This window comes from Dufourea novaeangliae, unplaced genomic scaffold (genome assembly GCF_001272555.1).
Source record: "Dufourea novaeangliae isolate 0120121106 unplaced genomic scaffold, ASM127255v1 scaffold168, whole genome shotgun sequence".
NCBI classification, from domain to species: domain Eukaryota; kingdom Metazoa; phylum Arthropoda; class Insecta; order Hymenoptera; family Halictidae; genus Dufourea; species Dufourea novaeangliae.
Window position 1 is genome coordinate 1,756,232 of NW_015374062.1, and position 24,992 is coordinate 1,781,223.

General features: G+C 35.4%; 4 protein-coding genes across 7 annotated transcripts; 2 read left to right on the top strand and 2 right to left on the bottom strand.

Moving 5' to 3' along the window:
- Positions 1 to 1,297: 1,297 nt before the first annotated feature.
- Positions 1,298 to 6,650, top strand: LOC107190188 (serine/threonine-protein kinase PRP4 homolog). 3 transcript variants are annotated; one of them, XM_015578945.1, is made up of 13 exons: positions 1,298 to 1,387; positions 1,929 to 2,099; positions 2,185 to 2,431; positions 2,487 to 2,986; positions 3,051 to 3,750; positions 3,839 to 4,189; positions 4,254 to 4,339; positions 4,415 to 4,561; positions 4,624 to 4,777; positions 4,855 to 5,107; positions 5,522 to 5,760; positions 6,172 to 6,415; positions 6,531 to 6,650. In XM_015578945.1, the coding sequence occupies exons 1-12, from the start codon at positions 1,383 to 1,385 to the stop codon at positions 6,370 to 6,372; spliced, it is 3,054 nt and encodes a 1,017-aa protein (XP_015434431.1). In that variant the 5' UTR covers positions 1,298 to 1,382; the 3' UTR covers positions 6,373 to 6,415; positions 6,531 to 6,650. The 3 variants fall into 3 exon arrangements, with proteins under 3 accessions (XP_015434431.1, XP_015434432.1, XP_015434433.1); XM_015578946.1 differs by having other exon boundaries at positions 6,172 to 6,372; XM_015578947.1 differs by having other exon boundaries at positions 2,505 to 2,986; positions 6,172 to 6,650.
- Positions 6,651 to 9,182: 2,532 nt separating this feature from the next.
- On the bottom strand, positions 9,183 to 12,639 carry LOC107190221 (inositol monophosphatase 1-like). Its single transcript, XM_015578992.1, has 6 exons — positions 12,477 to 12,639; positions 11,150 to 11,283; positions 10,270 to 10,532; positions 10,028 to 10,133; positions 9,789 to 9,940; positions 9,183 to 9,705 (listed from the first exon to the last, which is right to left on the bottom strand). Exons 1-6 carry the CDS (start codon positions 12,534 to 12,536, stop codon positions 9,599 to 9,601), a joined length of 822 nt encoding a protein of 273 aa, XP_015434478.1. The 5' UTR covers positions 12,537 to 12,639; the 3' UTR covers positions 9,183 to 9,598.
- A 2,923-nt stretch (positions 12,640 to 15,562) lies between these two features.
- On the bottom strand, positions 15,563 to 23,581 carry LOC107190204 (acetyl-coenzyme A synthetase). 2 transcript variants are annotated; one of them, XM_015578972.1, is made up of 9 exons: positions 23,465 to 23,581; positions 22,474 to 22,698; positions 21,883 to 21,998; positions 21,569 to 21,761; positions 21,008 to 21,163; positions 20,484 to 20,651; positions 19,778 to 19,967; positions 16,324 to 16,569; positions 15,563 to 15,832 (listed from the first exon to the last, which is right to left on the bottom strand). In XM_015578972.1, exons 1-9 carry the CDS (start codon positions 23,534 to 23,536, stop codon positions 15,636 to 15,638), a joined length of 1,563 nt encoding a protein of 520 aa, XP_015434458.1. In that variant the 5' UTR covers positions 23,537 to 23,581; the 3' UTR covers positions 15,563 to 15,635. The 2 variants fall into 2 exon arrangements, with proteins under 2 accessions (XP_015434458.1, XP_015434460.1); XM_015578974.1 differs by having other exon boundaries at positions 21,883 to 22,054; positions 22,467 to 22,698.
- On the top strand, positions 17,205 to 19,701 carry LOC107190203 (enolase-like). The gene is made up of 4 exons (XM_015578971.1): positions 17,205 to 17,599; positions 18,335 to 18,459; positions 18,667 to 18,912; positions 19,157 to 19,701. Exons 1-4 carry the CDS (start codon positions 17,205 to 17,207, stop codon positions 19,699 to 19,701), a joined length of 1,311 nt encoding a protein of 436 aa, XP_015434457.1.
- Positions 23,582 to 24,992: the final 1,411 nt, after the last annotated feature.

A 24,992-nucleotide genomic window follows, 5' to 3' on the forward strand; every position in this document is an offset into this window, starting at 1 on the left:
GTTTCCAAATCCATAGAAACGTGCGCCCAAAGATGTAAATACGGGCGCGCAACGAGAAATTCTCAGTTCACTCGCGTCCGCGGACCTCATCGAGGTCTTCCCACGTTTTCATCTCCGATTGCTGACCATTGGTGGACACTGGTCAAGGGGATTCAAGGGGTCCTCTATATTATCTACATGGGAGAAGCTGAGACCGTAACCCTCTCTGCTGTATAATTCAGAGAGATCGGTAAACAGCCTTAGTATACCTACACGCATTAGCGCCATATACTAAGTCCGTGTAAAGAACTCGCGAGCAAAGTAAACTAAAACAAACAACTTAAATTAATCGCAGAAACATACATTCAAACGAAGGGGATTATCGGAATAGAGTTACCACTCATCATGTCGTTCACACGCCGAATACCAAGCTATTATTAAGTGTAAACTACAGTAGATATATATGAACATACATTGTTATAAGTTTACTCAATGAACATATGTAATTTAATTAAAAATTTATATCATCTTGTATTGCAGAAACGAATGCCAACTTGATTGGTTGATTGATTGGAACAAGATTGATTGGTCAGAGCAGTAGATCCCCGACTAATACGACTTGGCGGGAATAAACATGTGCACTAATCCAGTTTAAAAGATGAATGTACCACTTAAAAAACTTTTTAAGAGTCTATATACGATTAATTTATTACTTCTAACGGCATAATTGTTATAACAATTACCTCTCTGAAGGATATGGTTAAACATTCTATCAGCCATTTTACAATGCAAAGTGTTATTGATTATAAAACGTGATTTTAAATAAATTTAGTAATCTCTGTACTCTGTACACATGTTAAGTGACATTTAATAAGTTATTTTCCAGATGAATGATAAAACATATATTTACGGCGTCATGTTTCGTAAGTTACATTCATCCTTTAAAACTTTAAACTGTAGCAATGCATATATGTTTAGTTCCGCCAATGATATTAGGCACACGTAATATTAACGAAGCATATAATGCAATATAATGCTCCATTCGTGCTAATAATACCCAGATTCGTACCATATCGGTAACGTCGGGGAGTGACACTAAAGTGGTAATGGGGTGCTAGGACCTGCTAGGACCTCAGAAAATCAGGTCACGAAAATGCATTGTCTATTAGATCTATTCTTATACCTCGTTTGTGCTTCCATACGTTAAAAGATGAGAATATAGCAACCGGAAGCAACCCTTTCTTATCGATATTAATCGTGTCCGATATTTTACCGAGATATCTCGAAATAACACGATCGAACATATAAGATGGCGGCCCATTAAAGAGTTCATATATGCGTGTAGTTGTTTTGTGCAGTGCTTCAGTAGTTTTATTCTTAACAATAATTTAGCAACTTTAATCATGGGGTAAGTCGTAAATTTTAATGAATATTATTCTATTAATTCGAAAACTCCTATTTGCGGCGTATAAAAAGATGTGCAAGGTAGTATGTTTACATCGCATATACTTACGTGATCTTCTGTTTATTTTCGGAATAAATCTCATACCCTATTCGAAAAATCCTTTTTTTCTTTCGAAATTTCGTAAGACCGCCGTATAAATTCATAGAAAAATCATTTTTCTTTTATATCGGGTTCTATACTTTATGACCACTGGAAAAAATAACCTAATTCTTGTATTTTACAATCATCGTATTTCGCAACAGATACCACTTAACATCACTCGAAAGAATTGCCCTATTATATTATTTGAATCACATTTAAATTAAGGTTTAGTACGCGAAGTGAGTATTAATCTTAAATTTGGGATATTCCGTGGTTTGAATGAATAAAGTATAAACTGTTTATGTAAATCATATTTCATGTTTGATTATAAAGTGGTGATTAACTGAATTAATGCAGACTAATTATTCACTTTGTTACAAGTAATTATTAAAATATGTTTCAGTACATCAGATCTAGAATGCTTAGACTCTAAGAGAGATATTGTCGGCATAGATTCTGAGTCCGACATGTTGAATGACCAAAGAAAGAAGAAAAAAAGAAAACATAAGCACCACAAACACAAGAAGGACAAATTAATTGAAAGGGAAGATGGGAAGATTGAAAGGCAAGAAAGGTATGTGCAATATATGACTGATTATTACTTAATCTTGACACTATATGATGTTTCGTTTTAAGAGTATTAACAAACAACATTTCAGGAAAAGGCATAAGAAACATAAACGACCTAAGAAAGAAAGAGAAGTTGAAAATGGATCAGTGGATGAAAAATCATCACGAACAGTTCAAAAGGACGTTGGTGTAAATGGAAAAGTAAAAAATTCATTATTAGAAGTTGTTTCTACAGAAGAAAGTGAAGACGAAAAATTAATAGATTTAGATTCAGATGAGGTAGACTGTACAATTATTGAGGATGATATTGACCTTGAGGAATTAATGAAACAAAAGGTATAGTTTTTTAATCAAATGTTTCATACATAAATACAGAACCTTCTCTAATCAGATTCCGCTGTTGACACAGGAACGGTTGCAAGCGTGCTTGGTACAGTATCTCTCTGACGAATCTGAAAAGGAGGATAAAGAACCAGATCGTGATGAAGTAAAAGCTACTGAAACGCCCGATGTTATACTTGTAGAAGATGATAGTGAAAATGACAATATACCCCCTAAGAAACGGGCTAGGAGTAAATCCGGTAGCAGAGAACGGAAAAAAATAGTAAAACCCGAAAGACGAGTTGTTGTAGATATGAGCAGGGATCGTAGAAATCGAGAGGAACACAAAGATAAACGGAGAAACTCGGATAGAAGAAGAGAAGATAAAGTACGTACTAAAGAAGAGGTAAGACGGGATGAAAGCAGAAGAGACGATAGGCAAGTACGAAAGCCCACTGACAGACATAGAGAAGAGTCACGCAAAGAAGATAATAAAAGAAGGTCAGAAGATGATAAGCGTAAAGAATCTATTAAGAGGGATGAATCGCGTAAAAGAGACCAAGATAGACGGTACGTTGTATGTAAAGAGAACTTTAAATATTATTTAATATTTTAATTCATGTTATGATTTCAGGGAGGAAGAACGGCGAAGAGATGCAGATCATCATAATTCCAGATCTCGTAATGATTATAACAAGTCACTGGAAAATCGAGAACGACAGAGCAGTCGAGATCGACACGTGAGTAGGGATAGGCATCCTAGCCGAGATCGTCACGTAAGTCGTGATCGACATATTAGTAGAGAGCGTCATACAAGTAAAGATCGACAGACAAGTCATGATCGTCGCAGTCGGGATAGGCCTTCCAGCAGAGACAGACATAGTCGTGACAAAAGAGACAGCAGGGAACGTCATGCAAGTCGAGACCGACATAGGGACGGCCAAAGTAGTCGTGATCGTATTGACGTACGTGATCGTCGTGATAGTCGAAATCACGACAGAATTAGGGAACGTTCAAGAAGTATTAGAAGATCTCGCAGCCCCATTAGGAGTAGACTAGACAGAGATCGGAACGATCGGTATAAAACCTCTAGATCGTTATCTAGAAGTAGAAGGGATAGAGACAAACATGCCAGAGACCACGATAGAGATAGGGAGAAAAATGGTAAAAGAGAGCGCAGTGATAAATACAAGGACTCTTTATCAGAGGGGTTGAAGGTAGAACATTCAGAAAGTTCAAGCGAAGAAGATATCAAAGATATTGATTTAGAAGAAGAAGAAGATGATGAGGCGATTATAGAACGTAGAAGGAAACAGAGAGAAGAACTTCTCAAAGTATGTATAGTACATAACACTATATTATGATAGACAAAGAAACTGATATTATGATGCATGATAACTGTGTATTCTTCATTTTATTCAGAGGTTAGGTGGTCCAAACGAAGACTCCAATATGTCTGCTGATATAAACACTGTTCCTGCTACTCCACCTTCAGAGAGTCAATCAAATGTATCACAAAAGTCATTAGAAGTCCCATCCAATAATAATGAATCCACTTCGGAAAGTCATACTCCACCACTGCCAGAAAAGCCCAAGTCGCCACAAACAGTTAAAAAAAGAAAATCGAGGTTTGATGATGTGCCACCGGAAGATATCGAAAAAAATGAAGACTCAAAATCAACGGACAAAGTGAAACCAGAAGAGAAACAGAATGCAAAAAAATCAAATGAATGGGACATGTTCGCCGAAGCGGATAATATTGGCGATTTTAATGTATGTTTATAAAATGTTACTTGTTTATTTTCATCATTATAATAAATGTTATTCTTTTTTGCAGAGTCCAACTGTCGAAGGAAAGCGACAAGGCGGTCCGGATAATCCAAGTTTAACAGACAACTGGGATGATGCAGAAGGATATTATCGGTAAAAAATATATCCTTATGTTTTTTCTTGAATACGTTGTACAAAAAATAACTGAATAATTAACTTTATTTTTAGGGTTCGAGTCGGAGAAACGTTAGACTCCCGGTATGCCGTATATGGATATACTGGTCAAGGTGTATTTAGTAATGTTGTAAGGGCTAGAGACAGTGCCAGAGGCAACTTAGACGTTGCAGTAAAAATAATAAGGAATAATGAAATAATGTAAGTATTATTACTGTGCAATATCCATAACTTAAATACTTATACTTTATTTATTATTTTAGGCATAAGACTGGCCTTAAGGAATTAGAAATTCTTAGGAAGCTTAATGATGCAGATCCCGAAGACCGATTCCATTGTTTACGACTGTTTAGGCATTTCTTTCACAAAAATCATTTGTGCATGGTCTTTGAACCTTTAGCTATGAATTTAAGAGAGGTAATTATTTTCCGTCGACGAATTACTATAAAATAAAAGCAATATTGTAATTAATTATTGATTTTCACAATAATCAGGTTTTGAAAAAGTATGGCAAAGACGTTGGTTTACATGTTAAAGCGGTAAGATCGTATACGCAGCAACTTTTCCTTGCTCTCAAGTTACTAAAACGTGCAAATATTCTACATGCTGACATCAAACCAGATAACATTCTAGTCAGTGAAAGCAAGCTAGTATTGAAACTCTGCGATTTCGGTTCTGCATCCCATGCACATGAGAACGAAATGACACCGTATTTGGTATCAAGGTTTTATCGGGCACCTGAAATCAGTAAGTATTACTTATTTTTGTTAACACATTAATGTATATTTATTAGCTAACTGTTTCAATCTCTTGAGTTATTTGCCAACTCCACTGATGTATTACACTTATATCATAAAAACTCAAGAGGTTCGATGCTATTTACTCATCACTGAACTTTAAACCAGCTTTTGATAGCAGTGCACTATTATACGTGGTACAAACGATTAAAGAGTGTGTTACAATTGATCTGGACAGATAATTTTGTAGCGGCCAGATCTCTTAGTCGCGTACGTGTGTCATTACATAATTTTTTATACATTGATGGAAACTGTACGTAACAGCTTTGGTGTATTGATCCAACCTATATTATGGAGATCTTCACTGTCATAGAAATTTAATAACCATTGCCATGTATTAGACGTTAACATTGCCATTTTCTAGTTCTTGGTATACCATATGATTTCGGCATTGACATGTGGTCCGTGGGATGCACCATATATGAATTGTACACGGGAAAAATAATGTTCTCGGGCAAAACGAACAACCAAATGTTGAAGTTCTTCATGGACCTGAAAGGCAAGATGCCTAATAAACTGATTAGGAAGGGGACGTTCAAGGATCAACACTTTGACTCTAACTGCAATTTCCTGTATCATGAAGTTGATAAGGTCACGGAGCGGGTAAGTTGTCTTTCTACTGTTCTTTCCATCCTTGTCCTTTGCTATGTGGTAAGTGGCTTGATAATTATACAGGATGCGACAAAATTCATGGTACAAGCGAGAAAACAAGGTGATCCCTCATGCAAAATTGAGTTAAAAATTGTTGAATAAAGGTTTTTACACGCGAGCAATCGTTTCTGTCAAAATACTTCAAAATTTCATCGTGTACGCACGCGCTTATCTTGTCTGATTATGAAAATCAAACTCAACTCATTAAGAAATCATTGACGAATAAATTTTTATGTTCAAATGCTGTTATAATGTTTCTACCATGAATTGTGCCACGCATTCTGTGTGTATATATTCAAATCATAATTATTAAGAATAATGGTCGTACATATGTTGTAAAATGGAGACTATTCACGTTTTTAGGAGAAAGTTGTAGTGATGTCAACATTGTCTGCTACACGTGACCTTAATGCCGAATTGGGTGGAAACTCACTGCCACCAGAGCAAAGTAGAAAAGTTGGACAATTGAAGGATCTGTTGGAGCGAACGTTGATGCTGGATGCAGGAAAGAGAATCACTGTGAACCACGCCTTGGCGCATCCGTTTATACAAGAAAAGATATAGGTAACCCTGCCCGGGGTCCTTCCACATCGGAGAATTCACTGACGTAATTTTGCAAAAACTGTTTGAAATGACACCGCTTACGATTCGTTGTATACTACAAAACAAACTAACCTATGACGGTGTCTTCTTATATAGAATGTGTCTTGTATCCGTTTTAGCAGAAAGAGGCGGTGCAAAATTTCACGATTCACTCTCGCCCCGTCTAATTGACAAAGAGTAAAAAACAGTTTGAGAATATATATACATATATATATATACACACACACACATATATATACAAGGGAAAGAAAAATTATTTAAAATTACATATGCATATGACATTGTACTCTATGAATCTGAACTGTATTATTTAATTAATGATAACTATTGCAGGTCAATAGAGTGCAATATTTTTATATTAAAATTAGAATCACTACACACGATGAATAAAAACGTTGGAGTTCACCGATGTATTGAACTACGCATGCAATGAGAAGCGTTTGTACGACTCGGAAGAATGTAGTGTATCAAGGCGTAAAAATCATGTTTTTCCGTGTAAATTTTTCATTCTTTTTTTTTTTTTCACAAATTCGAGGTGTTTCGCTTAGATATGGTTTATTTCTTCTCTTTCTCTGTGCACAGCACCGATAAAATAAATAAATCAACGATGCTACGCTAGGAAGAAGAGGCATGCTGAATTACATACGTGGTAATCGTATTCTGTTCCGTGGACGATATGAACTGGGAAAAAGTGACCGCCTCTTTCAGCACTGGCCATCGATACTTAGCATAATGGTGGTACATAGTATTTTTCTTTTTCTCAATTTTTCGATTTAAAAAAAAAATAAAATAAAAAGGGAAAGGAAACAAGCGCGACTTCACGATTAAATATCTCGCATAAATTATTATATTCACAAATCGTTATTAATAATGCGTTTACGTTCACAATGAGAGGATTCCGTGTTTGTGAAATTGTAAGACCTTATGAATTTGATAATCGTAACCGATTCACATACGGTTCGTTATTTTTTTTTGTTGGCCTTCAATGCAGGCGACGCGTGCGCGCGCATGGCATTGAAGTCTCTTAGTGAAGCAAAGAGACTTGTACTAACAGAGGAAAAAAATAAATTGTATAGTAAGTAGGTTATTGAAATAAAACGACACATGCTTAACTGAATGAGAAACGAGCCCTGTATTTTATACTTTCAGTCTTAATGACTAATACAAATAATCGCACGCTGCTCCCGTGCAATTAGAAGCACGTGCCGTAGATCTTAATAATATATTTAAAAAAAAAAAAAAAAAAATAAAAGCTGTAATCTGTCTCTTATCTAGTAACGAAATACAATAGGTAGAGATAACGTGTGTTTCAGGAAGTGTTGTAAAATAAGTCGATATGTTAACACTCGATCGCTAATTGACCATTAGTGTCACAATTATTAATTTTCACATCTGACCTTGCATTTATTTAGATGACAATGTAAAGAAATATGAGAAAATAATAATGTATATATTTGCACCGAGAAACAGAGGTCTGAAATATTTACCAATGGACATTATGAACACAGCAACGAAAATTATTTAACACACGACAGTGACGGTAGCGGTTGTACTTCTATCATAAAAATTTATATTTTCCTTTTAACTAAACTAATATATTCATTCCATGCGATTTCGTATCGTAGCATCATAATTTTTCTTCTTTTTTTTTTCTTTCATTTAATCATTGCGTTTGTTTTTAAGTATGATACAGCAGAGTGTCAATGCTGTTTGAATGGTTCATGGTATATATTTTTACGTGGCAATATTGTACGAGGCTGCTTATGTTTCAGATGAGTCTTCGATTCAAAGCATCGTTAAGCGCGGGTGGACCTATGTGGGCTTTTAACGCCGATCCCGTTGCAAGGTATTCTTGGGGGACTGCCTTATGGGATATTTAGTATATCCGTTTCTCATTAAACGACCTCTATAGCGAATCAGAACCTGCATAATTGTATTCTATCTCCTTGGAGGGAAAGAAATTTTGTCTTATACATACATTAAGTCGTTATTAATAATTTCATAGAAAATTCTAAAGCGACATCTTGAAAGGCTATAAGAGAATAGATATTGGAATTTGATTAGTTCATTGTCACGTCTTATAGAGCATGAGTATCTTAGTCAATTTTTTCTAATGTTTTCAAAAGAACACGATTTGTTAAATTAAAAGAATAAAAATGGGGAAATAGATATTACGGGGAAATATCAATACAGAAATAAAATTGAATACACAGAAACTTACGTTAGTTCTTTAGTTTTCTAATTGGCAATTTGGTAATGTTTCACTTGTAGCCCTCCCTGTGAGGAGGGGAGGCAAAGGAAGAGATGATGAAATCAGTTGGTGGAAAGCACTGATGACTAAGGAAAAAGGGTGAGATCCTCGCAGCAGCTGCTTGACTTCTTGTATATAAAATGACGCCTGTCAGAAAAGGGATCGCCGAATATTTAATTAAATTTGTAACCACAGGAAGGTTTGTCTTAATGTTTCGTTGAGATTAATACAATCGTAAGTATGTAAACAGGTAAGATACATGTGCGTTAGAATTTTAAATTACTATAATCAATTTTAGGAATACCTGAATACCGCGTATACGTATTTATATACCCTAATATAGGAAACACTACATGAAACACAATACTAATATTTTTGGCCTTTAGTTTTCAGATGACTAAGCCAAAATCTTTAAAAATAGTTTTCATACGAACACGTTTTATTATGTGAAAAGTATTATACTGATCGTCGCAATAAATTACACGCATGCGTAATGGGACAAATATTTATTTCACGTTCACTTTAATACAATATTTTATATCCTGAAATAAAGACATTAAATTACTGTAGAATATATTGTCTCTGCCGTTACTATACAACATTGTTCACGATCCCCTTCATCATATGTATGATAAAGTATATTAAATTTAGATTTATTTATAAATCTCTTAAGACATATTATCATCTTTGTCTTAAGTGTTTATGTATGAAACTAAAATATAAGTACATCTTCTAAACATTTATATCTATTACTTTAATTCAGAAACCTTAAATGCCTGCAAAAGCAACAAACATAATACATATCAAGAAAGATTCATTGAAGTACATGGTGCAAAGTTTAAATACATTAAACTTGTACATGATCGGCATATACAGAGTCGCCACCATTTCAAATTTTTGTAATTCTTTTGCGTTGGTATCTCATCTCTAGACTTCTCAGTCGCGTTCCGGATAATACTGGACTAATATTTCGGCTAATGATTGTGCCAATTCCGCTGTCGATGCACACAAAACTCTTCTGCTCATTAGGTCAAAGGGACCGCCTGAAGTTAAAAAGTTAAGCATTTAAAACAAGCCACTTGAATTACAATTGCCTGCAATATCAAATTCTAATAGAAGTAATTACCAGCGGGATCTATGCATACACCACCAGCTTCTCTTACAATAATATCACCAGCTGCAATGTCCCAGGCATGAATACCAAATTCAAACGAAACATCCGCTCCGCCTAGAGCAACCATGCACATATTCAAAGCAGCAGAGCCTAAAGCACGTATTCTGAAAAGAGAACAAGTTTGTTTCCATGAAAACTTACGAGATACTTAATGAAATAAAAACTGCTTTATTTTTAAAATATAACTATACCCATGAACTAGTGGAGGAAGATTAGTTGCATTCTCCAACACGACTTTCATTTTTTCAGGATCCCTGCTAGTGCCCATTTCCATCATTACAAGAGCTTTGCGTAATTCTAGAAGGAAAGACGTAAGGAATCCAGTATAACGAGCGTATAAGAGATTACAGAAAAATATTACTATTAAGTGATGGACATTTAGTTCATTCCACTGAACTATCAAGAACCTCGTTTACTCAATCATTTTAATTACCTTTCTCACCGGAGACTTGAATAGGAGCTCCGTTCAAAAGTGTGCCTTGCCCTTTACGTGCAGTAAACAATTGTTCCAGAATTGGATTATAAACGACTCCAATTTCTGTGACTTTATTGATGACCAACGCAATGGATATACAAGTGTGCGGTAAACCATGCACGAAGTTCATGGTTCCATCGATAGGATCGATGATCCATGTCGGCGCGTCCGTAAGTTCGATCTTCGTCCCGAGTGTACAACTTTCTTCCTCACCTATAAATCTAAGAAAATACATTTTGCCGTTGAATGAAAATTTGTCTTTAAATGTTTCTATCAAAAACAACATTTGTAGTCACAAAATCAAATTAATATTCTGGAAGATTTGCTAATTCTTTGAACAATTCCAGAACTTTCTCATGAATGGAAACTTCCATTCAGACATATCGTTGTTCCCTTCTCGAAACTCGTATCAATGAACTTAAATAGAATACTGCGCATCGAATGTTGACGGCCAAATTGTGTTCCATTTAGATCTGGCGTACGTGAAGATTCAATAAAGAGCAATTTGTGAATTAAAAAATTATACGACGCTAATTCTTAACAATTTGATTATTGCAGCTAAAGATGCGTTGCGTGATAAAATTGATAAAAGTCACGGATAGTAAGTTACGGCGTAACAGAATTTTAGATGATGCAGTACTATCTGACTCGTACTATAAAATATTGGTAAAATAATTACTACAATAAATTACAAGTACAAAGAAATGGGAAATAAGTTTCATTGGTACCAAACATTTAATATCGGTGTAGTCAACATATTTTTGTAAAACATTTTGGCGCCGTGGAAAACTTTTTCGAAAAAAGCGTGGCAGTGAATGTGCTAAATGCAATAACGTACTTATGATCCGGAAATTTGGAAGATATGCCGTCGATTAATAGTTTCTCGACCTTCTGATCCCATTCGGTGACAAGATCGACTTCACATGACTTTATCATCGCATCTTTTGGTTGGTTAATTTTTTCCCTGACAATCTGCAAATGTTACAATTTAATTTTAATTCAAATATTTCTGTAGCCTTTATTTTCGCGCCTAGATTTATCCTAGGAAAAAACTAAACTGTAGAGTACAAATTATCAATTGTCAATAAGGAAAGAGTCACGTTGTGATCAAACAAAAAAAAAACAGAACATGTCTAAATAGACCTGGTCGCGGTTTACCGTGTGTCAGCCAAAAGCATCAGCCATCCAAGGGTTGAAAGTTTTAATTACGAATTCTTAATAATGTCACGGTAAAAAATCTGAATGAATTACTGTAATATTCTCTATAATCTTTATTATCGATTGTTATATGTAAATGAATAATTTACATCATAACAAATTACAATGCTTATAACTTATTTGTCTATTGTCTATACTGCACCCTATAATGCAATATAGCTTATCTTTATGGATCTACTTTACAGATAAGTAACGAATCAGTAATTTAAAAAGACAAAAAATCAAATAACAATTGTATACCAAACGTTTCAATTTATTTCATCATATTTCGACAATTACATGATACCCTAAGTTTTCTGTTTTAGGGCTTCTGGTTTATTTCATCATAGACGAAAAATGGCATTGAAATCGAAATCGAACATAAATACAGTGTCCAACTTAATTGCTAATGTGTACATTTAATAATCCTACATTTATTTGTAATACAGGTACATTAAAATATAGGTTCTATATAAGAGTCACGATAAATTGTCACAATGTAAACACGAAAGAGGCGTCATTTCACCTAACTCCGTTTCTTGGAAGCCGAACAAGTGCTTTGCTCGCATGTACAAATTAATATCATTATCTATATCCATATCTCATAAAAGTAGGTGCCTGCTAGATCAAATGTAATCTACCAAGAAGAAAATTCAGGTTGTTTATTCATCGATCGATTTCGAATTAGTACTAACATCACGTGTGATGAAATACGCAATCTCTCAACAATCATTAAAATTCATGATTAACTCGAAACAACGCCGCATTATAAACGCATTAGGTAACACGGTATTAAAAACTTTTCAGCTGAAAAGCAGCATAAATGAGTCTTCTTGATGACTCGGGAACTTCATTGAAATTCGAAGCAGCAAAATCGATAAACCTGGCCCGCTATCAGCCAAGAATAACTTGACACTCTGCGCGGTTACTCATTTTTTGTCAATCGCAAAAAAAACTTCGATACTTACCCAGCCAGCTTCCTTCACCAACCGAAGCACTGTCAGGTAACATTCGTCGATATTCGACATGATTCACCGGTGCGTTTGAATAACGGAAAAAAGAAACACGATCTCCGACACCGGACACAATAGGGACAGACAAAACACCGTGCGTCCAACGGCTAACGGCCAACTGCGGCCAACTGACGTAACATCTCCTCGTCAGCTGGTTTTAAAAAGGCGGTTGTGTTCAGCCATTGAGAACTCTCGAATGAAAGCAACAGTAGCGACACAGTTCGCCTGGAATCCCAGTTTGAAACATCACTGAAAGATGATTTCGGTAAGTCGATGTTTTTTATAATTTAGCTTTAGGTATGTATATATACAAGCATAAATTATCACGGAGTCGTTAACGGAAACTATAGTTAAGCAAACTTTTTATCAACTCTACTCGAAGTTATGTTTGCAATTTGACGTACATATGTGCATCCAACTTACTACAGTCAGGAGGAGGTCGTAGGCTAGAGAAGTTATTTTTGAACGAAATTACTGTGAAATGTAAAGAACGATATACCTAAATACATTCGCGTATGTTGATTTTAGAACAATAATCTGCTAAACTTTTCTTAATTTTTTGTTCGACAATTACATTTCAAAAAAAAAAATCAAGTTGATTCGATGACTTTGAAATGTTTACCCTGTCTAGTCTACAAGTTTCGTTCAAAATGCGCCTGCTCAGTTTATGACTTCCATTTATTAATTTTAAACATTCTGGTATACTATAAGTGAATAAAATGTAGTAATACTTTAATAGCACTTTCGTTTACACCACAGAGTACGTTATTTTCTTAAAGTCGATTAACAATTGAACAATTAAATGAATGAACTGAGTTCCTGTTGGGGATTCTGTTGGGGAAACTGTATGGATCTTAAAGAATTAAAAAGGAAATGTTTAAATTCTTTTAACATAATAACGTTAGGATTATTACTTGGATAAATAATAAACACAAGATAACTTTCATGCTTATTATTCGTCGAATGAGCACGATAATTTTAAATATAAATAAATAATTAATTTACACGTACCTAAATAATTATCTACTCAAACAAACACCAGAATGAATCGTTCATGCACTGTTCCTGTTTGTTATTATGCTTGTTAATAATCCCGAACTATGAAATACAAATTGCAAAAAAGTAATTTTATAAAATATGAAATCCAATACTGTCTAAATTAAAGCGTTTAAAAATTTTCTAAAGTCGGAAGAACCTCTAAAAACTACTGGATCGATAGAGAAGTTTGAAATACTTCGAGGAAACCAATTCGTTTCGAAAGAGGGATGAACGAATAAATGAATACATACTACGTTTTCGTTCAACAGGCCAGTAACAATAGCGTCCTTCAAGATAGATATATTTACATACTATATATATATGTAGCTTCTGCATTTTCCATATAATATACATATACTATCTTCAATATATATATATCATTATCACACCTATAGTTGATTTGTTCCGCGAGGAATGATATGTATGTGAACACTGTTTAGTAACAGTGTGGGTCATTTATATCCAGCCTTCTAAAAACTTACAGAAAACGCTGACTTTTCATGTAAAGTGCGTTAATAATCGTGCGTATACTTAGGTCTGTCGCGTTCTTTAGAGCGGGGCGGTCGCTGTAAAAAAAAATAATTCGCTAAAATTAAATAACCCGCTGCTAGACATTTCTCGACATTTCCCGACGAAACTTATATTACTTAATCGCTCTTACGAATACGCGAAGAAACTCGCGTGTAATCAGCGGAAGGGTATTACATTATCGTTAATCCGCTTTCAATTACAATCAGGTCAAGAAAACAGTCACGCAATACACCAAGAGCGTAGTATTAAAAATATATATAAATTTCGTTCCCTCTTATTATGTGCATAATTTTTAAATTAATATATATTTATATATATATATATATCCTACAAATTTCAGTTTCAAAGAATCGCGCGGTCAAATTTTGCCTGATCGGATTCGGACGCACGCGTAATACGCTCGAAGCTATCACTATAGTCGGCATTTAAAGACGGCGGTGGGAGATGCAAGACTAAGTAAGTATACTTCCTGCGGCCGGACTATACTGTTTTCGTGCAGTGATACTTTCATAAACGCCTTCGTACATTGACTCGTAAGTTACGCCGAAATCAATAAAACAAATACAAATTTAATCCAAGCCAATTGGAACCTGTACAAATGCTCTTTATCATCGATAAGAAGGAAGAGAATAAAAAACAACAGTATCGGGAGATCTAAAAACCATTAATGACACGGCTATACAAAGGCGTTATCGCGTGTCAGTTAAATATACAATTAATTTAAATAGCTTTGTAAACTCTTCAAAAGTTCTCAAGTTACTTTCATATTGATCGATGAATCGGTTTCAACGCATGCGTCAAGCGTGCACACTATGAAACTCTTCGCCTCTCTACAACATCGTACAATTGTTGTAAGTACATACATTTTCGTCAATTTCGATATCCTGGCTAAATACCTAGGCTAATACCCAGAAAAAATTGCTGCTACGAAGACGATCGGTGCGAGACGATTAATACGTTAATATGTATATTTGTAATCGATTCTTTTTTTTTTTTGTAAAATTGTAAATCGGTTCCCGCATTACTTTCGAAATGATTATCTCGTTTGCGATATCATGCTAACTGTATCGTGCGTCTCGTTTTTGTATTACGTTCGCAACATGCAGTCATCTTTACGAATTGGCAGAAAACAATACGACGAACACCGTCTACCGCCATACAAACTATCAAAAACAAAAACAGCAACATGTGAACCGAACAATAACTATAATCGCACAATAGTTGCTTGTGAATCGATACATAGTACTATAAATATTAAGCTATTAACAGAACAGAAACGAATTCTAATATAAAAAAAGGAAGTTTCGTTTCTGAGACACAACTTCAGATTCCAATTATTCCTATTAGATGGCACTCAGAGCGACAAGTTACTCTCTTTCATCAAAGATTCGAAGCACGACCTCTTCTACTGGTCTCGTTTCTTCACGTAACTATTACTTGAGGTTTGTTGTATCGGTCACCGGAAGCGTGTCGGTTTCTCTTTCTTTGTCTAAATTACTACATTTCACGAGATTCTCCGGAGATGGCTAAGTCGTCGAGGCTTCTTTAAACCTGAGGCCTGAGTTGAAAAAGGACGTCGACGATGCTCTCGTCGGCTAACGTCGAGACGTCCCCGACGTTTCTATCCCCTGCCGCGATCTTCCTGAGGATCCGTCTCATGATCTTGCCCGACCGCGTCTTCGGCAGCCCTGGCGCGTGTTGGACGACATCCGGTTGCGCGAAAGGACCGATTTTCTCGCGCACTATCACAAAAATAATACAATATTTATTCTGTTTAGATAGTACAATAACAGGCATATTAAGATGTACCAACAATTAGTCCACTATGGTTTCAATAGACTGACTTCAAATTTAAAATAGCATTCCGATCTTCTGCCTAGTTCAGATGGTGGAAAATAATTGGGATAACTAATGAATACTGTTATTTTAAAACAACTACAAAATTTCCCAAGAATATAGTGGACCACTTATTGGTATACTTAATATAATAGAAGAAAAGAAGAGAAGACGAATGCTTTGACTATTTACTATAATGTAACATATCAAATTAAATGGAAAACATATTTGCTATTACCAAATTTAACGTTAAAGTGTTTGGACTTAACGAATTCTAGATATAAGGTCTGATTTTAATGAAGGGCTAACTATTCAATGGAAGGCATTTTTAGAAATTTTAAATTGAATGTCATAAACAGTAAGGTATAGTAAAATAGAAAAATTAATAAAATATTACCTTTCTTTTTCAGGTCGTCTTGAAGCTTTTTATCAAACGATTTACCCTCATTTGGTGTTATGAAACAATAGAGGCATTGTCCTTTCACAGCATGTGGTTTACTGACTACCGCTGCTTCAGCTACCGATGAATGTTCAGTCAACACGCTCTCTACTTCCGCAGTGGACATTAGATGACCGGAAACGTTCAACATGTCGTCGATGCGGCCGGTTATCCACAGATAGCCATCAGCATCACGTTTAGCACCTGAATCCAAAAATGCTTATTTGTTTACTTACTATGACAACAATCAATCATTATTCATAATTATTCTATTTTTGGTTTAGGTTTAACAACAGTAAGGGTTTAATAACCTTGCTCTTTGCATTTACTCTGCTCACTATATTTTGTTTTGCATGTGTACCAATAAATAATCCACCACTTTGTTTCAGTCAGCTGGTAACACAGTTTAAATTTAGAACATCTTTCTACCCTTTCTTGAAATTACCCTTTCTACGCTTCCCTGAATTTGACAACCTTTTAAAAATGTTATTGTTACAAATACAATAATCGATTCCGAAGACAAAACGACTTCTGACGGTAACATTTACTTAAAAGAAAAATATATAGTTCATTATGAGATTTTTCAAAACTAGTTTCTCAAAGTTGATAAAATGAACATGCCCATACGTCGATCTTCAATTATCTTCAATCAAAGATGGCTACAAACATGGTTTGACCGACGAAAGAAATTTATAAACAAATCTTCCATAACTCCCCTCGTCATGCATTTCGATCGGTAACATTAAAATTCTTACGTTACTCATTCCCACCAAAACTCGCATCCACAATAAACTGTCAAGACATATCTTTAAACCGAAAGATAAAAGTTAGACAAAAAGATGCCGATACAAAAGGTTAAAGCTCGTCAGATTTTCGATTCCAGGGGCGAGCCAACGTTGGAAGTGGATATAATCACCGATGTTGGATTATTACGATCCTCGGTGCCGAGTGTTCTGGTGCCAAGCCCTAATCAGGCACACGAATTAAGGGATGGAAACGAGGCCATGTACCATGGACGTTCAGTTTTCAGAGCCGTTGATGTAATAAATAACGTAATTGCGCCGCAACTTTTAAAATCGAGACTGGAGGCTTGCCAACAAGTGGAGATCGATAGCTTGTTGAACAAATTAGACGGAACCGAGAATAAATCGAAATTGGGCGCGAACGCCATACTCGGTGTGTCCATTGCTTGTTGCAAGGCTGGCGCGGCGAAGAAAGGACTTCCAGTTTATAGGTACATTCCAATAACGTATTCGAGTAAATCCACAGAAATATTTTTTTACAATAATAACAAACAAACTACAGATTTTATGGATTTATGGTACATACAATTGTTTAACCCGTAACTGGTAAGGTGGGGTCTGAGGAACTCCATGAATACTTTTAGAATATTTTATGTTTATTCAATAGTTGCTTAAATAGATGCTTGTTTACTTCGATGTTTTTTTTCCATGAGAATGCAAAATAATTAGTTGCGTAATAAATTAGTCAGTAATAAGATTTCCTCTTGATGAGTTTAGGATTAAAACTCCTTACAGTGGAATGTTTAATAAAATTTAATGTGGTTTTTACATTGTTTCAAATCTGACAGAATCCTTAATAGAGTAGACAAATTTTAGTTTTATTTCAGTTTCTGTAAATAAAGCAGGTGGTTTTTTTAGCTTTTTTATAAGTGATGTATCAACAATGATTAATTTATCGACGAATCAAAAGTATATAATTTGTTAAGAATAGAAGTTATAACAAAGAAATAAATTTCATGAAAATGTGTTTTTAGAGTACAGAAATATTACTATTAAATAAGGTACTTTCTTTATGAGCTGTGAAATACAAGAATTTCTGTTATTACGAAAAAATCTTCATCAAGTCCACCCTCTCTGCATAAACAATTAAAAATAGAAGTATAAAAGTAAAAATAATATGACTTATAATTTATACACTTATCTTCTAAAACCACTGTTTTTTTCAGGTACATCGCAGAGTTAGCTGAAAACGGAGAACTCTACATTCCAGTTCCTTGTTTTAATATGATCAGTGGTGGAAGACACGCGGGTAACACAATACCCTGTCAAGAATTCATGATTTTACCTATAGGTATTAATATTTTTACCATTAGACTATGGACATCTATACCTTCACTGTACACGATTTTCATTTCCCTGTTTAATCTGATAAATGTTCGTTTAACTTCCATTCGTGTAAATTAATCATAACGAGTATACACTTCCATAAACATCCGCGGTCTATTTATCACTATTCTTTTCTTGATTGTACGTATCAGCCATTCTGTAATCGTATTAGGCGCTGAAAGTTTCGCCGACGCACTGAAAATGGGATCGGAAGTGTACAAGGTGTTGGAGAAGAAAATCGCCGCTGCCCAGGAAATAAATCTACCGCTTCCGGTTAGCGACGAAGGCGCATTTGCCCCAGAGTTCGAGGAAGATCGAGAAGCAATGATGCTGTTGGACGAGTCCATTAAGGACGCTGGATACGATGGGAGGATCGTTATAGCGTTGGACATGGCCGCCAGTTCTTTTTACAAAGAAGGTCAATAAGAAATTATGAATTCTATAGACTTGCAAGACACCTGGCTTAACCCATCGTGTCTGCATTTTGTTCAATTCACAATGAAACAATGATAAAATGATTTACATTCCATCTTTCGATTGTCCATCATACCAATTCTTCATGATCCTCTATTACTGAGCCAACATTGCTTTTCAAGATTTTCATTTTTACATTATGACAATCTATACTATATATATATATCTGCACGACCTTCTTCACCCAGGTGGATACGATCTCGCGTTTAAAACAGAAGATTCGGACCCAGACGATTACATGGAGGCCGAAACCCTTAAAGATCAGTACTTGGAGTACCTGGCCGAATTTCCATCTATAGTCTCGATCGAAGATCCATTCGACCAGGAAGACTGGGAGGGTTGGCTGACGATAGCTGATCAAGATATTCAGATCGTCTCCGACGAGCTAACCGCGATGAACATCGACAGGATCGAAGAGGCGATCGAGAGACAAATGGCAAACTCTATTATCTTACGGATGTCCCAGGTTGGGACAGTGACAGAAGCGATCAACTGTGCGAAAATAGCCAAAATGAGCGACTGGGGGTACATCGTGTCGTCTTGCCAGGGTGAAACAGAGGACAATTTCGTGGCCGATTTCGCGATCGGCCTGTCCGCCGGTCAATTCAAGGCAGGAGCACCTTGCAGAACCGAAAGAACCGCTAAATACAATCAGATACTAAGGATCGAGGAGGAACTTGGCAAAGACGCGAAATACGCCGGTCAAAATTATAGAAATCCTTTGGCTAAATGATTTTTCGTTCGTTCCACGTTGAACGAAAATCGACGAAGTTGTCGATTTTAGTTGTTCGATTAATTGGTACACTTACCATCGCCTGTGCAATAGTATCCATGGAATCGATCGAAGTAAGTGTTTTGGAAGCGTTGATGGTTCCCGTAAAGGGTCCTCATCATTCCTGGCCATGGTTGACGGAAAACTAGGTATCCCTCTCCTTCGCCTTCGATCAATCGGCCATCTTCGTCCAAGAGCTCTGGTAAGACCCCGAAGAAAGGAAACGACTGTCGGAAAAGTAAGTAAAAGATCAGTAAATTAATCAGTCGGGTTTATTGGATTTTGTTAAATAATGCTTTTATTGAGCAACTTACGAGAATACAGAACTTGTTTTTAAATTCATTTATGTAACAAAAATGATTTTTCGTAAGTCAGTTTTGCTGTATTCTTACCTACAAACAGTTTTATTGTAATTTTGTGAAAATTGATAAAGCCAACAGCTCTTTTAACCCCTTGCCTTACAACATCGAGTGAGATACTTGAGAACCAGAACCTAAAATTTTCTCTAAAGCAATATATTTACTTACATGTTACAAAGATATTCACAGTTCCAGTAAAGCATAATTAATTTTGCTGTATACATGTAGCATTTATGAAGGGAATAATTACATTTCGAAACTGATTTAAAGAAATAAACAATTATTTGTAACTAAATTGGTATTATTATATTGCCTAATTGATAGAAAAACGACATTTTCTATCGATTAACTCAATACGATGAAAAGTTTCAAATGGTAACTCACCGCAGATCCTGGTTTCATTGGCGTAGCACCGGGCAGTGGAGTGATCACGTGACCTCCGGTTTCCGTTTGCCAGAACGTGTCGGCTATGCTACACTTTCCATGACCAACAAGATTGTAGAACCAAAGCCAAGCTTCGGGATTGATCGGCTCACCGACTGAACCCAATACCTGGAACAGCACATTCCTTAGAAAAGGATTACATCATTATCGGAATTATCTGAAGAATCATCTTCTCGGTACGTACATTAAAAATGACTGGCAATTATATCTTTTTACTTTACAGATTTGAAGAATTTTAAGGATTTTATTTGAAATTTTTTTTTTACACTTAGCGTTATAAAATCCGTAATAAAAGACAAATAAATTACTGTTTCATGCTAGGTTTTCTAAAGTGACCCATAAAAATGTGGATTTCCATAAGTGTCCGTAGTTTGTAAGTTACAGTGATCCTTCATTCGGATTCGTGATTATCAATTTGCATTATTTTTATAGATAAACTCGAGATTCATTCGATCCTGATTTACCTTTAAAGTCGATAAATTATGCTTCTTCACCAAATCGTCCCCGAATTTCATCAACGATCTGATGGCGGTCGGTGCCGTGTAAAATTGCGTGACTTTGTACTTGTCGACGACGGACCAATAACGGTCGTTGTCCGGGTAAAAGGGTGTGCCTTCAAACTGTAAATAAACATCGGATACAAACCAATAATAATTATAAGATAGATATTATTTATATTCTAAAATAATGAAAACGTTATTAATATGTTCACTGCAATACGGGACATTCTCTTAACGATAAAAGTTCAGAAACTGGGATATTAAACAAGGATAGCGTAATTTACTTTTTGGGCTGTTCTCTATTTGTTTGCATAAACGTTTCACATTTAAAAAATGTGAAAAGGTATGTGAAATTTAAACAAATTTTTACATAAAAAGCTAAAGAAAAAGAAACATAATTAAAAAGGAAGAAGAAATAAAATTTGTTTTGTCTTTTTTCGCAAGTTCTCTATAATTAAGCTACATAATTAATCTCGTGGTAAATGTTTTAAGTTGAAGGAAATCCAGATTTTTAAATTCTCTTACGATAACGGAAGTAGCTGCGTTCGCCAAGGGACCGTACACTACGTAAGTATGGCCAGTGATCCATCCAACGTCAGCCGTGCACCAGTATACATCAGCGGGATGGTAATCAAAGACGTATTTGAATGTCGTGGCCGCATAAATTAAGTAACCAGCCGTGGTGTGGAGAACGCCTTTTGGTTTTCCCGTGGAGCCACTATTTATCGAGAAACATGACGCAATCAGGGAAAAAAGTTTTAACTTTCATAATGCTTTTGCGCAATACTTCATCTTGCCAATTAAAATTTAATACTTGAAATGTTACTTGGAGTATTCACCTCGTGTACAAAATAAACAGTGGATCCTCCGCATTCATCCACACGGGATAACACTTATCCTCCGCGTCCTCCATTTCCTCGTGCCACCAAACGTCTCGATCGTCGTCCCATGGAATCTGTGGACCCGCTATGCCGTTTCCATCGCTTTTACCATTCACGCCATTTGCCTTTCCTTCGTATAATTCGAGAAAATTATTTCGAAGATTTTATATTTCTCCCCCAATTTTATAACTACATTTTACAAGGAGAAAGTTTATAATATCTCTGTTAATAAATTGGATCATCGATAACGAGAGATTATCACCGTTTCTCGTAATATAGGATGTACCAACAAGTAATGCACTATATTTTCTCAAAATTGCTTATTTTTCAGGAAATAAATAGGCAGCATTCCTTCAATAATATTTTCCCACGTTCTCCAATACACTCCGCCATTTTTCGAAAAGAGCAAACCGGAAGATGTTTTCGATTTAAAGTACGTTACTAAATAAATTATTAAACCAAAATATTCGATTACTCGTTGGTACACCTAATATGTTTTTTTTAATACTACATAATTGTATACTGTTTTTATTTGTACTTACCACCCACTGCGCTTGTTTTTTGTTTTGGACTACTGACTCTCCTCAGGTGGGAGACCACTACGCAACACTCGACCATGTGGCCATTGTTCTTAACCCTGTTTAAAGCTTCATCACAGATGGCCTTCAACAGAAGGAGCTTTTCCCCTCTCCACACGCCGTCGGTCGTAATCAAAACCTTCGCCTTCGAATCCAAGATACGGTCCGCTAACGAATCCGACGAATATCCTGCAAACTGATTATAGACGTCATATAACAAGGTTTATTAAAACTCGTTGTAAAACTTCAAGATTAATCCGTTTGATAAAACACGATTTACTATATCTGTTCACAGATATAATACATCTGATTGTCGCATAAAATTCATCGGAATAGGAACTTCGTCAACTCTTTAACGCAAATACTTGAATTTCCCAACCGAAAACATTATTAGTGGAATTGATTGCTGACAAAAGTTAGGTACTAACCGGTCACAGAATTTGACGCAAATTTAAAACGAGTGTTGAACCGGTGTAACACTAAACGTACAAAGGTTAATCTAGTATAGATTGAATAAATAATATTTACCACTACATTATGATGTAGTAAGACTGATTAAAACTTGTTTGAAAACTCGAAGATACATTCGTTTGATAGAACAGGCATTAGCATATCAGATTATAGATATATACTATGTCTGATTATCACACAGAATTCATTGGAATAAAAGCTTGGTTGTTTTAATCTAATTTAACGGCTAAACTTTAGGCTCGATAAAAAATTTCTATTATGTTGGTGGGAATCCAATCTCTTTGTCGGAATTTTCCGTGAAGAAAATTATATTATTGGTTGATTATAATGCAGGATATTAAATTGTTGATTATATAAATTGTTAACATTTCAAAATTCTTGCATTCGTTTTAATGTGGCAAAACGAAAAAAACTTTCCCCCAACCCAATAGATTTTTAGTGAAAAGGTACTATTCGAAAAGTATAATATTAAAGAAAAAGTTAATATTTACCACTACACTGTGAATGGCACCTATCCTGGTGCAAGCTAACATAGCAACAGGAAGCTCCAGGATCATTGGCATATAAATCGCGACACGATCTCCTTTCGTCACTCCCTTCGATTTCAGAACATTTGCGAATCTGCATACCTCCTCCAATAATTTCCTGTATGTCAGCCGCGAGTAATCTTCCGGATCGTTGCCCTCCCTGAAACAAACATACACAAATCGGTTTATCATCCAAATGTCAATTCGAACTTGTACGAAAAATTGAAAACTTGTTCCAACTACGTCATTAAGAAAAACATTAATAGACTGCCCCATTTTAGCGTATTACATAATCGGAAATGAATCGGTTTAGGTGTCAATCCCACGTGTTGATTTACCACAGAGATAAAACATAAGAGTTTCTCATATTTGATCATTTTTTAGATTCTTCGTCATCCGATTAAAACAATTCATTTAATCGTAAATTTATATAACATGAACGAAACAGCATGCGCTTCTGATTTTCTCTAAAACCATTATTGAATTTGACCATAATGGATTACTTATTCGAACACTTAATATAACAATAATCTGTAATAAACTTACTAACGGTGTAACAGAATATATTCACTAGTGAGCCGGTGATCGAATTTATCGCAGACTGAAAGTTTTTTCCACATCAAATAAAGATTTAACTATGGTATAAGTTTAAAAAGAAACACAAAGAAATGCTCGAGCCTAGACAGAATAACTGTATTCATGTTTTTCCATAATACATTTCAACCGAGATCCCGCGTTTTCGCGCGCACGTGGCTACAAAACAAGTGTTAAAGTTCACGATTAATGTTTTCGCGCGTATACCACGACCTAGAATATTTAAATAATTACCACTAGCTTCGAATAGCAACGGCTAGACCTTTTGACGCAGTGGATTCGTTTACAACGTAAACGTTGTGCAGACACGCTGTTCAATAGTGAAACGATGCTTTACGTATGAATAATTTTCACTTAGTTTCAAGAATTCTTTCGCACGCTCGAAACAAAAATAGAACAATAATTTTGAATTCACGTAACGTAACCTTGCGTCTGGTCGCAGGAATAGATTAGAATGTTTAAAGTCACTAGTCGACAACGTTGATCGGATTAAAAAAAAAGAGAGAAACACGACTTCTTCCAAATTTAAAGATTCCACTGCATAGTAAGGTCAAGTTCATTGTATCGCCAGACGTGCTTTGTATTATCAACAGATTCGTTTCGTCTGGGAGAAGAACACGTCGTGAACGGAGTCGCGTGATCCTGCGAATCGTACGATTGCAGAGTATGTAGTCGTAACGGCAAGAAGTTATGTAAAGATAACGATTACACGCGGTTTACATAGTTGATTAATACCGTATACAAACAAAACTTGAGGAAAACAATTATTTCTCCCTACAATTCATACAATTTACTTTATCTAATCTTTGATTTAATATTGGACACACTTATGGTTCACAATACAAATAAGAATTTAGGAAAACAGATATTTTTTCCTACAATTAATACAATTTACCTT